Raw genomic sequence first — 13,799 nt, forward strand, 5'->3', positions numbered from 1 at the left:
TCTTTCAGTTCAGTAGCACATCTCTCACAGGCACACCTATGGTTATTTTTTCAAAAAGGCAGCTACAAATGCCTAACCTTTAAAGTATTTAACAGAATTAAGCATGTATTAACTTTTATTTTTTAAAAAATAAAAATTAAGTGTCCTTCCCTTGTCAGTAACTCCTCATCCACGGAATTCATCCTTAAATCCTGTCTTGTTACTCACTTAACACATGCACGCATACATAAAGACAACACTCCACTGCATCTTCTTTCCAACTTCATAGCAACCTAAACATTTAATACATATTCCTTTAAAGAAATTTGAGTGAATTTATTGTATAAAATTATGATTGGCACGGTACAGAAAAGTTCCTTTTAATGCACATTTCCCATTAACTTGTACACAAATATTACAGTATCAAGCAAAATGCAAAAGTCTTAAGAACTAATTCCATACTACAAAAGTGTTCACATAGTGAAGTTCCTCTGGTTACAAAATGTCATGGAAATAAAAGCACTTCAAAATACATTTTTGGGAAATGTCCTTGAATAATCAACACAACTTTAAGTTAGTTTAAAAATGCAAAGAAAGAGACACTCTCTTGAAAACACTATTGTTGATTTGGCAAGATGGAGCAAAGTTCAGATCAGTTAATTTACTGAAGGACTGTTCCTTCCAAGAAACATGACAAAACAAATCTTTAGTTAAGAAAGGGCTCAATTATACTATGATGACAATTATAATATGATGACAATTATAATATGATGACAATTATAATATGATGACAAATAACGCCATCAAGTTATTGGGCTCTCTTGTTTTCACACAGGAGCTGTCAGAGGCAGAGGTGTGTAAATGAACAAATATATAGAGACTGCCTTTTAAACAAACAAACAAACCAACCCAAACAAACAAAAAAAAATCAAATTAAAACAAAACAAACTCCACAAACCTCAAAACAATCCGACCTTCATTGCTTCATTTAACTACCTCAGCTCCTTAGGTCACAAGACCCAAGCACAGCAGTTGGCAAAGGATACATATTTAAAGAACAAATCTGAACGTGCACTGCCAAGGAATGTGCAGGTGTCACGCCAGTACCAAACATCCTCAGGGTAAGACTGTTGGAGGCTTTCAAACCTCTGCTTCCCAACGACCTTGAAGACCTTCTGTTCTCCACAAGACAAAAATGTTTGGACCAACCAAGCAGCCTTACACAAAGGAGGCACAGTCATACTGTTGGAAAATAACACTAAATCTTGAAGACTGAAAGCACCCTTAAAAACTTAACACAAAATAACTACAAAATAAGCAATACATCACATTATATATTTTTGTATCGGATGACTTCCATGTGTTTGAGCATATACCTACATGAAACCCACACATACAAGACAGCACATTCAGGCAATATTGTTTTTCTTTTACACACATACACAAGCTACTGTTGAGTTATCTGGCCTATTCAAACGCAGTGAAAAACAGTCCACAGCTCACATAAAAGGAGCATTATCCAATACAGTGTTGTCTTGCAAAAATGGAGTCAGAATTCCTGAGTCTCAGAGACGTTATGGTCTTCTTCCATTACTGGATTATCATATTTTCAAGGAGAACGTCTAGTTTTCATTTCTTCACTCTGGTGAAACTTAGAATAGATTGTGTCTTTTAAAAAAGTGTAAACCTTTCAGAAAAAAACATGCCAATCCAAGTGAATTTTTAAAGCTTTTTAGAGGGAGAGGGGATTCACTTACAAAATAAAGGCCACCTTCATGTAAAATTAGTACTGCCAGTATCCCATCATCTTGTTTAAAGGAGATTGAGCTCCCTGTTTTGTAAGCCTTTACATGCAGTCATGCGAGTTCAGAAAACTCCATCCTTTTATCAATTAAAAATACTATAAATAGGACTAACATGGAACAAGCCCTTTGTTACATCACCAAGGTGGTAAAACCAATGCAAGAGTTAAGTCATGAAGTCTCCTTCGAACAGTCTCTGCAATCTATTACAACTTCTGTATTTTCCCTTTTACTTTGCATATTACACAGTGTAACTTAAAATGTTATTTAAGAGCACTTCAGTCCCACAATGTAGGATTTAAGCTTGTGTGAATACATATGCATGGCTCTGCAACATTTTTAATGACTTAGAAAAATACATTCAACCAGAACTTTTTATAGGGTTCTCTTTTTTTTTTTTTTTTCCCCAAAATAAAAAAACTGAAGGAAAAGCCCAGTGGTCCCATCATTAGCTAAATAATACACACCTGGAAGCAATTCCAAAACAAAAGCATATTCAAGAATAATATACATTGAATGGCATACTTTCTCATTCATTTTTATCAGTAATAAAATTCTACTGCATATAATTATTCAGCCTTATAAATAATGCCAAGCAGAAAAATATTTACCTCTGTGCTACTTTTCTCAGTTTATAGAAGCATTTCTCAGCTTACTGGAGCAAAAAGGAAAAAAATCTAAAGTGCAGACTACAGGCCATGACAGGCATAATAAATGACCAAAGGTGCAGCCAAATTTGCAATTACATCTTAAGTTACCTGACCATCTTTCTTTTCTTTCTAGAAGCCACCCCATGTGCAACTGAAGAGCTGGTCAATTGGTTTGTGCCACAGTACAACCTGTAACCACTTCTATTTTTTAAAAAAACTATTTGAATTGTCCATAGATACTTCTAGGCAATAGCTCAGGTTCACAAAACCTTACTTTATTCATACTTGAAAATCACACAATATTGACACCTCCTCCAGAGAATGCTACTGTCCTTTTGTTGCAGTATGTGCTCGAACCACTGATGCTTGGCTGACTGTCTTTAACAAGCGATGTCTTCATTTCCATTTCACATGCTTCAATAGCTGCATTCAGTTCCACTTGAGCTCGGTGAATGACATAAAACATGAGTCCTATGCTTATGACAATCTGCAAACAAAACAAAAGAGTGCTGTAGACTATATAAACTGTAAGAATGAATACAGAACAACTGCTCTGAACAAAACAAGAAGTCATCAACACAAAGATTCATGGCTGCATGTGTTGACTCAATTCACAGGCAAGACATCAGAAGGGAGATTAACTTAATCAATGAGTGGCTCGAAACCTGCACAAGCTAACAATGTGACCAGCACATCAGAACATTGATATTACATAGAAACTTTAAAACTGATTTGAATTGAAAAGGTATTTTCTTTCATTTGATTACCATCCACATCCCTTTTAGAAAGTAATCTCTTCACTTTGTATCTTTTGGCAAAAAATGTTTCGGCAAAGAAAGATCATGGTGTGCTTCTGTAAGTCAAAATGGCTGTTTTCCATCTAACAAGTGAATAACAGCTGGAAGTTGTACTGTAACTGGCAAAACAGCAGAGACAGAGCATGATGCAGGGTAAAGGAAATAAAACTTCTTGTCCTTCTCCCTCTGGTGTGGAAGACAGCAGAGAGCAGCAGTGTAACTGTGCTGCTTAGATATCAGGACTAAACAGGACACAATCTAGAGTTTCTAAGCAACTTATCATAGTCTGTGGAGGACGGTTTGAGGAGGAGACAGGATGTGGTAGTGTGGGGGTTTTTGTTTGTTTTTAAGGAGCAAATATTGTCCAAAAGTAGGGTTTCAGTTCAGGTTTTTGCTCTCAATTTTATTGCTAAGTATTTTTAAATTTTCACCACAAAAATTATCAGGAATAAATGTGGACAATTTTGCACAGAAATTACTCATTCAATTATATTGGTGTGCACTGCACTTCCCACTGGTGGCCTTTGGTTTCAATACAACACCAGTTTTCAACTAAGACCTTCCTTTAAAAAAAAAATAAATCTTCAAATAAAAATCAAGCTATCTCACTGCTAGAGTCCCTTTGAAAGGAGGAAAACCTCTGCCTTTTTAAGGAATGTTTTATACTACCTGGAATTTGCAACTTTCTTTCAAAAAACAAAAAAGCTTATAATGCTTACAACAGAACAGAAAAATATTATTCTAAAAGCTTACCCAAATATTTCAGTGGTTTTAAAAATACTGCTACCAAAGGCCTAGATTTTAAAAATACATACACACAGACAACCATGAAACGTGAAGGATTTTTAGAGCTATTTACTAAATCAAAATCCCACCAAAACCCAGCCAGGCAAAGCACCAGGCAGATGCCTGAGAGAAGGTGGGAAAACCTAAGTAATTCTCCTCCACTAACAGGCTCCCCTTGACTTATTCAGTCAGATCCCCAGGATTGCTCTCATGGAGGTGAGCACTCCAATTGAGACATTCAGCCTCTCCAGCTTACCTGAGTGACAGTTATGTTACAACCTGTATAGCTTACAAAGGAGAGTCAATGTAATTTAAAAAAATATATGGGAAAAAAAAAAAAAGGAAAAGACAAAAAAACCCGTACTACCCTGGAAGTAACATTTAATTACTAAAATGAAAGCTTGATCAAGTAGCCATTTATTTTCTCTTTCATCTATTGAGGTTATTTACTCTACATTTACAAAGGTACTTTTAATACTCATAAACCTGTTCTATGAAGCCTATAACCCACTTAAGAACACACAAGTTTCAGAAGCAGGTTTGGGGGAGGTCTAAAATGGTCCTAGACTTAGTTTTATATCTTAGCATTGTTCAACATCAGCTTTATGATTGCAAAAACTGAGGAAGAGAAATGACTGCAGTACCAAATTAAAGTCTGCCAACCATGGCAACTGCTATTCAAACACAGCCTGAAGTACTGATGCTGTCAGAGATTGCTTTAATATACAATCTGGTTTTGAAATACTCATGACTTCTAGGGTCATAAAGGTCTCAGAGGCTTACCCTCCAGACTGACTGACAAATTATCTCTAAGCTAAACTCATGTAAAGGTACTAGATACTTCTTACTAATTTACTCACTTGCAAAACTAGGATATTCTGATTTAGGCATTAGCAAAATGGCATTTCTATAGCACTTTTATTCCTGATAATCTATGCAAAATAGAGAGTGTTCAATGCTAACAGTGAACACTGCACAGGTTCTGGGTCTAAGCACCCTAAGTCTACTACTTCACAGCTGGCGGCAGGACTTTTGTGTAGGGGTGCTTGACAAGTATAAAAAAAAAACTGACAAAACTGTGGCAGAAAGAGAAAAAGAGAACACTGAGTAAGTTCTGCTTTGTGTCACATGAGGTATGATAATGAAACATTTTTAACAGAAGAAAGCAACAAAAGAAAACAGTACACGAGAAACCCATTTCTCTAGGTGTCTAGCAGTCAATAAGCCTGTGAAAAAGAAGTCAGTTTTAGACAGTCTACACAAAAATACCAGTAACAGTTATAAATTCAACACTTTTTAAAACCTGCTACTTTTCAATACCACGCACCATACTTGCTTGGCTCTCGGTCTGTAAGAGGTCAGCTACCTCAGATTAGGCAGCTGTTATTCCAAGAGCAGCTCTTAACCCCCCAGACATGCATTCCCCAGCCCCCCTGCATCACACCCCTTACCCTGAAGGCAGTGCAGTCTGACCGAGAAATCAGCAATGCTAACTCTCTCTGCATCTTGTATGTGCTCCTATGGGCATGCAGTTTCTGAAGCAAAGACTCAATGATTTGAAGTGGCAAAGCTATAGGAAGGAAACGTGCCTACTATCTCCATAAGCAAAGTCCTATCTCAAATCCCACTGGTATAGCAGATGAGCAAGAAATTAGGGGATAAAGGAATAAACTCAAGCACAGTAAAATAATAGAATCATTCCAATTGGGTTGGAAGGGACCTTACAGGACATCTAGACCCAACCTCCATGCATGGGCAAGGGCACCTCCCACTAGACCAGTTGCTCAGAACTCCACATCACTTGCCTTTAAACACTTCCAGCGATGGGGCTTCCACAACTTCCCTGGGCAACCTGTTCCAGTTTCCAAGAGTAACTGCTTACCCAAGTAGTCATAAAGAGACTGACATTGCTGTTACCAAACTCCATGGAAGAAATAATATTAACTTACCTGCAAACTGAATATAAAATAGCCACTAACACTTTGTTCTGCAATCACATCCTCCATGGTGCGCAAGGTAGTGCCCAAGTATGAGTTCAGGAGCTGAGTAGGTAGCAGCCCAACTGAAGAAGCCATCAGGTAGTTGGGTAATGACAAATCTGTAATCTGAGTAAAAGACAGTATAAGAAACAGAGCACAGTTCCAACACAGTCTATATGCACAAACCACCAGATTGCCACTCCCACAAAAATCCATGCAAAATAAGGAAAAAATTTCTTACATTCCTTCAGTGAAACTTTCCACTGTGCATGAGTCTAAGACAACACAATAAAACATTATGTGGCAAATTTTCATCTGGCCTTTTTAAAGTGACTAGGTTTTAATTTCATCTTACATTACGCAACCTCTCTGTGCAAAAGTCATTAACTACAGATGCAATTACACTGCTCATTGAAGATGTTTGTTTCTTCATGGTGAACAGAGCCTTACAATTGGTGAGAATTTGCTCACAGGAAGAAATTACTTTATCAAATGCGAAAGTCTAAAGCAAAATCTATCTGCTTTGTTTTTACATGCATGGCAACTAATAAAAGAGGTAATTGTTCAAAAAGTCACTGTAATATGACCTAGGTAAACAGAATGGCAGATGTGATTTGCCTTTGCTAGGGGAGTTACGTAGCTCATTAAGATACACAGATCTGAGATGTCTATCAGTAATACCTATACTGACACATGTATATTGTTAAGATTCTCTACCGAAAGACATTCTATATCTCACTTTAACTAGCCAATAAGGTAGCACACATCGCTATATTTTTTGTTAGTTTATCTGAAAAAAACCCAGATTCTTCCTCTGTGAAATTTCTGTTCTGAGTCAGTATGTGAAGAGTTTACATGGGAACAAAGTACATAATACTAGCTAAATTAGTATCAGCAGCCATTTGGAAATCTTAAATGCAAGAGCCAAGAGGCCAAAATACATTTATGCAAGAAAAATTAAAACAGGAGGCAAATAAGGGTTAAAAACGAGTATGAAAAGGGCTGTTTTGAAACAAATAGCCTAAGGAATTTTCCAGACAATTCAGTTGATCATGTAGTAATAAAACAAATTCTAATTAAGAACAGCCCCTAACACTGGGAGCTTAAATGGAAATTATTGACCTTGACAGTTTTGTACAATGTTGAAGACAAGAGAATAGCAGCAAAGTTACTAATTTCATCATGCTGTTCTTAAAATAAACTTTGGTTACTATGAAAGTCATAGTGCTGGATTTTTGGAGCTCTAAGCACCATCAGTGGAAAGTTTTTGGAAGGAAGGATGGGCAATGGAGGAGAAGAATGCACTGAAGCATAAAGATTAATTTACTGGAACAAGATCCAATAAGCCAATTCCAACCTTCACACTGCAAATCATACTTCCCACAGACTAAAATATATACCAGGCAACACAAATAATGTTTTCCTCTCTATACAAGATTAATTTAGATCTATAATGAAAAAGCATTACATAATTCTGTCAGAACTTCACACCTAACCAATGCCTTCTAAAGACTTTAAAAAAAAACAACAAACATAACAAAAAAAAAAAAACACATTAACCTCGGACATGTAATAGGAATGTACAACCAAAACTTCCCATATTGCCAAGGGAATGAAGGAGCTGCTACTAAAAGTCTCTAAAATACTCATGCTAAGGCAAGGTTGGCTAAGTAGGACACTGTCATTAAATCTAATGGCATTGGGAAAATTCCAAAATATTGTTTTAAAGCTCCTGAGCCCCTCATTCATTTCTGTATCAGTATTTAGGACACTGTGATTGCAGATCAACACATCTGCACATGTGAATCTGTCCTGAAGCAATAGGACTTCCTGGGCCATGAGAGAGACTGCTCCCAAACAAGGAGGAAGCTGTCAACTGACATGCTGGATGGGGACTTGTGTTTCCCACTAAAATGAAAGTTAAGGAGAGAGAAGAAAAAAATTTGCAGGTCCCCTTTTAGCTCCTGATTTGCAGGGTTTTGATCTACAGCGGCACTCCTTCCCTCAGGAGGAATAGGAAGTGGATGGCGTTTCTACCTAAGAAACCCGAGAAATTTTCAATATAACTTACAGCTTTCTATGCATTTCCTTCTATGAAACTTTTATTTTTTTCGAGAAATCTGCCAGACTGGGATCTGCATGGTCAAGCTGCCAGAAACTACCATAACTATGTTTCTACAGAAAGCTCAAGTCAACAAAAAATAAAGTGGAATTTCAATGCAAGCATGGATACAACTGTTAAAGGCCAAATCAATGTACTAAAATAAAATTTAGAACTTCCTAACCACTCTGGTAAAAAGAGTGTTAGAAATTCTCCCACTAAGCCTTGGACAGGCTTTGTCCAGTAGAGCTTTTGTGTATTCTTTGCAGCTGACACCTTTGCTTCAGTCCAGGACTTTGTTGGGTGCTCATATGCCTTTGGGGATTGCAGATTTCTCTCCCCTCAACTTTAAAAACTCATGTGTTTTGGATCAGGTAGGCTTAGCAAAGAACAATTCTGATGCTCCTTGCTTTCTCCAGAAAAACACAACAAAACAAAACAAACACCAACAGAAAAGGTAGAGAATAAAAACAAAACAAAAAATAGCAACTTTCCAACAAGCAGATCAAGCAGCCTGCATGTTCCTGCAAAACAGGTACTCTTTTTTTTCAACTTTGATTTCACTGTGTGCATTTCTGGAACCAAAAAATGCATACTTGGGCAGATTATTTCTTCTGTACAATACTCCTCTCAGAGGGGAAGGAAGAAATATGCATTCTGATCTAGCTACAACCGGCACTACAAATAATCCATTTGCACAGATCTAGCTCTAGGGACCCAGCAGTGGGAAAGAGGTGATACTCTCCCTGCAAACCAGGCTTCCTAACTGATTTGCCTTCAAAATAGCCAAGAGTTGCCTAGGGGAGAGGGCTGTGCATGGGCAAACACTTCAGTAAGAGACTGCAGCCCACCCCAGCAGCCCAGGCCACTCTGGCATCACAGCAGCAACAATTAAGCAAAACCCACTCAAAGAGAAATACAAACATGCTCACAGTTGATAAGCTTCTAGGTTTTCCATAAAGGCAAATAAATGCATTATAACACTGCTCCTACTATCAGTGCTTTCCCAAAGAGGAACAGAATGACCTTAAGAAGTAAGATCTTCACGTCCTGCTGGCAGGAAACCAAGTAATTGGTGTTAATTTTCTTCTTATGCTGTTCAAATAACACGATCCCATCACTGATGATATGCTAGGAAGCTCTTCCTTCCACTGCAATTCAGCCTCCCCAAAACCCTCAGCAAATAGTACACCCTGCTGAACAAGTCCTTGTAGAAACCCATTAATCCCAGCCCTGCAGATGACCCTTCTCACATCAAGGTTACACCTTGCCCCAGACCTCATGTGTCACTTCCTCCCTTCCCTCTCATTTAAGTATTCTTAGTATCTCCAGTTTACTTATAAACATGCACATAGAAAATGTGCATAGACCGGACTGCTGGAAAATTTAAGATGCCTTAAGTTTTCTTAAATTCATTATTCTTTACTATTAAGAGCAATCCTTTTCAAATTAATTGCAGAATTTGCTAGAACTGGGAATGGATAGATGATTAGGGCACCCCCAACCCCTTTGCAATCTAAATTTAAGTAAGGCATTAAGTTTTCAAATAGGTCAGATTTCAGAGAAATGACAGGTTGGTCTGCATAGGCAGAATTTTGTATTATACATATAGCTTAAACTTGACTCACAGTAAGAAACTGCCTTGACTTCCCAGATTTGCATGCAACATGTCAATTTTTCATTGACCTAGTAGTTCATATTAAATGTTCCTGGTTATAATTTGAACACACAGCACTTTATTTGACTATGCTGCAGAGTAATAAATCCAGTTATAAATGCAACCTGAACAAATTTTAGCAAGCAACATCCAAGCTATTTGGCATACTTGAGAATCTGGTTTAATCTAATTTCCTATCTGTTATTTTAACACTGAAACATCCCACTTGGAAAGAGAGTTATTTAGCTTGCAGTACTTGGAGAATACAAAAACTGATTTACAGCATCATTTTAATATTGCACTGGCCCGAACACTGCTGAATTGTATTTCCAACAGAACGGTTATGCCAAGAAGGAAATTATTTTAACACAGTAATTGTCTGGTCAGTTCTTCAGATCCAATACTACCCTATAACAACTGCTGACTGCCTCAAGTGATGCCCAGAGATGCCACAGGGATCTAAGCTTCCTGAGTTCTGCAGTAATATAGGTAAACAAATACATAAAACTGCTGAGGTTCTTCTCATTCTTAGCAAGAAAATAGTTAGGGTATCTGCTTAAAAAGAAACAGTAAGTTGCTACAGCTTTTACAGGCAGAGATTGCAGCTGCTGACAAATGCTCCAGCACACAGTTCTATACATGGCAATTTTAAATATTCAATGTGGATGTTAACCTGTAAAAACTGTGTGGATTACTTTTTGCTTAAATAACAAATTTTGCATTCAGTGACCTACTCACTGGCAAAACTAAGCAAGTGCCTCAGAAGACTGCAGGATCAGGAGTGCAGATGGGGGAAGGAAAGCATGCTGTAAGAAAGTGGCAGACCCCAACACTTGTTTGTGAGGGTCTCTTACATTAAAGGACCTTTGAATCAGTGTTGAAGTTTAAAGTACTTCACAATCTTGTTTGCTTTATTTCACTGAATTAGCATACACAACTGAGGCGTAACACAGCCAAACCCAGATCCTTCAGACAAAGCACTCAGCAAGATACAAGGGTCTGAAGCTGTAATCTCATAATCAGCATGATGGTACTCAAAAAGGGTACCGTCTGTGCTCTTTTTTACTTTCTTCTTTAAGGTAATCAAAGAGAACATAATTATTTAAATGTTTAAATCTTACCTCTTAAATAATTTACCCATCTTAATCTAAAAGCAGAAAGAAAAGCAAGACTAACCCTTTTCCAAATTCCAAGTTTAATCTAACTTTCAGCACCACTCTGGTGTACAGCCCCTTTTCAGCTCTTACTGCCCTGCCCAAAATACGCGATCTCTCTGGAGCACATGGACCTTATCACCCTGTATGGATTTGGCAGGTGTGTACTACAGCATCCACCAAACCAAGCGAGTTTAATTTGTATGCTTCTTTCTTTCCAATAGTTTTTACATTAAGCACCTTAGGGAGAGCTGTCAAGACTGCTTAAAAATACAACTTCTCCCACACTGATCACTTTAAAGACACAGGAACTTCAAAACTGTCATCTGTGGATTTTGCTATGCAGCACCTTGGTGCTTCTAACACCTGAACACAGTCTCCTCAGCCAGCGAGCAACTCTTACCACTACACCACTTCCCTGGAAAACCTGCCTTGCCATCCCTCGGCAAGCACAGAAGAGCGATAAGCAAAAACACGCAGGGGAGTTGCTTCTGCCGTTGTTCAACCAACATGAAAGCAAGGCTTCTCCCCGGGAAAAAGGGAAACCTCCACCAGCGACACGGGCCACTACACCGAAAGCCATTCTCCCAGCCAGAGCGCCTTCCTGGGCCACACGGCGCGGGCTGGGACTCACCGCGAAGACGGCGTTCTGCAACCCGAAGGGGATGGGCGTCAGCCGCGCCAGAGCCACCACCTTGAGCCCGCTGCCACCCTCCACGACACGGACGATGGCGCTGAGCTTCTCGCTGCCCTGGATCCTGGCCCTCGCCCAGCGGGCTAGCAGCCGCTTGCAGGCCACATGGGCGATGAAGGTGCCGACGAGGACGCCGAACACCATCAGCCCCATGCCCAGCACGAAGCCGTAGAGGTAGCCAGCGGCCACGTTGAGCAGGATGTAGCCCCAGCCGCAGGGGAAGGACACGACGATGAAGCCCACAGTGAAAAGCAACACGCCGGCCAAGCTGTCCAGGCTCTCAGCCCAGAGCAGCAGGTCTCGCAGGTACTGGCGCACCAGAGCCAGCGAGGCAAAGCAGAGAGCCGCCAGGACGCACACGCTGAGGCAGCTCTTGCACCAGCAGGTGCCCAGGAGGCAGCAGGAGCAGCGCCAGCCCCGGGCCTCGGCCAGCCCGGGCCCCCCGCCGCCCGCCTCGGGCAGCTGGCACAGCAGCAGCTCCGCCGGCGGCAGCCCAGCCTGCTCCGCGTAGGGCCCCAGCAGCAGCCCCCCGGTCCCCGCCGCCTCCGCCGGGACGAAGCCGCTGGGGTCCCCGGCGGCTCGGGAGAGCCAGCGGCCCAGGTCCTGCCGGGCTCCCTGCGCCGCCGCCTGCTTCACGGCCCGGGAGAGGAGCTGTAGCGCCGCCGCCCCCGCGCTCCACATCTCCCCGCGCCGGCACCCGGCTCTAGCGCCACCGAGCCGCCCAGCCCCGTCGCTCCCTGCCTCCCCTCGCAGCCGGCGGGCAGGGGCGGCTGCTCCCTCATCACCCCGCCATGGCCCGGCTCCCGGCGGCGGAGCCCAGCCGAGGGCCGGGAGGGGGCGGGGAAGCGGCAGCGGGGAGGGCGGGGAGGAGGGGGCCGCGCTTCGCCGCCGCGCGGGCCCGGCGCCGGAGGGGCTGCGGCGGCCTCCGCGCTGCCTCCTCCCTCGGCCGCGCCGCCGGGGCCGCGGCGTTAGGCGGCCGCGCCGCGCTCTCCGTCCCGGCAGCGGCAGCCCTGGCGGAGCGCGAGTCCCGGGGGGCGGCGGCGGCGGCAGCAACCGCGGCAGCGGGGCTCCATCTCCCGGCGCGCCCAGCTCCCGCTCCGCTCCGGGCAGCGCCTTCTCGGAGCGGCGGTGCCGATGTGGCAGCCCGGACCCCGCTCGCAGCGGAGGAGGCGCGGCCCCGCTGCGGGGCCCGGCGGCATCCAGGCCCGCCCCCCGCCCCGCCCCGGGGATTCCGCGGCGCGGCCCTCCCGCCTGGCCGCGGGCAGCCCTGCCGGCTGCTGGGGCCGGTGCTCAGCCTCGCTTCGGCGGCCCCGGCAAGGCGGGCGCTGCCGTGTTCCTGCCCCGGTCGCAGAAACCTTCATTCACGGCAGAGCCTTGACCGGCGGGCTTCGGAGCGACAGTGCTGAAAAGCTGGTTATGTTCTGTCAGGGGAGCGAATGGTTGAGGCGTCTCTGACTAGACGGTGACTCTCGGGCTCCCGCGACGTGTCTGCTGCTCTCCCTTCCTTACGTTAAAGCTTTGTTTCACAAAGACCCTCTTTGCCTCGTCTTCACAAGCCAGACAAACCTCTCCCAGCCAGCAGCCGGGGGTTCCAGCCAGGGGGGACCCCCAAGGCCCCTCGGCTCCCGGGCTGCTGCGGTGCTGGCGGCATCTCCGGGCAGGACAGTTCGTCTCACCCGGCTGCGGGGCTCACATGCCCGGAGGCTCAGACGCACTTTTGGATGGATTGAGGTCGAATTTTGCGCCGTTGCTAGAAAGAAAGAAACAGCCTGAATACAGAGCGAGGGCTCGATTTAGAGGGGTGTTTCCTCAGGAGCCTCATTGAGGCTGGACAGCTTCGTAGGTTGCTGTTGCTTTGGTGTCCCTGATGACAGGAGGCATGTGCAGTGCGGAAAGGGGTTTGTTTTCTTTACAGTGCTTATACCTACAACATGCTCCAGTGGAGTTACATTCCTCTGGTGGGAAATTTGCAAGCATATATAAAACGAGAATGTGTGTGGGAATTGTAACAGTTAAAGGGTGATTGGAACCCACCCCCCCAATCTCAAAATTAAGAACGTATGGTTAAAAATGTGCCACAAATATGTTCACTTTCAGAATACAATGTTAGAAATTATATAACCTGGGCAATACAACAAATCATGGCAAAGATGTCTTTGAGCACCACAACAGAATAAAACAATCCTGGGAGACTACAGCA

General features: G+C 42.9%; 1 protein-coding gene across 1 annotated transcript; it reads right to left on the minus strand.

The window, feature by feature from the left end:
• Nucleotides 1-250: 250 nt before the first annotated feature.
• On the minus strand, nt 251-13,250 carry TMEM64 (transmembrane protein 64). The gene is made up of 4 exons (XM_051610291.1): nt 13,166-13,250; nt 11,540-12,873; nt 5,964-6,119; nt 251-2,918 (listed from the first exon to the last, which is right to left on the minus strand). Exons 1-4 carry the CDS (start codon nt 13,248-13,250, stop codon nt 2,724-2,726), a joined length of 1,770 nt encoding a protein of 589 aa, XP_051466251.1. The 3' UTR covers nt 251-2,723.
• Nucleotides 13,251-13,799: the final 549 nt, after the last annotated feature.

The sequence above is a fragment of the Apus apus genome, chromosome 2 (assembly GCF_020740795.1).
Source record: "Apus apus isolate bApuApu2 chromosome 2, bApuApu2.pri.cur, whole genome shotgun sequence".
NCBI classification, from domain to species: domain Eukaryota; kingdom Metazoa; phylum Chordata; class Aves; order Apodiformes; family Apodidae; genus Apus; species Apus apus.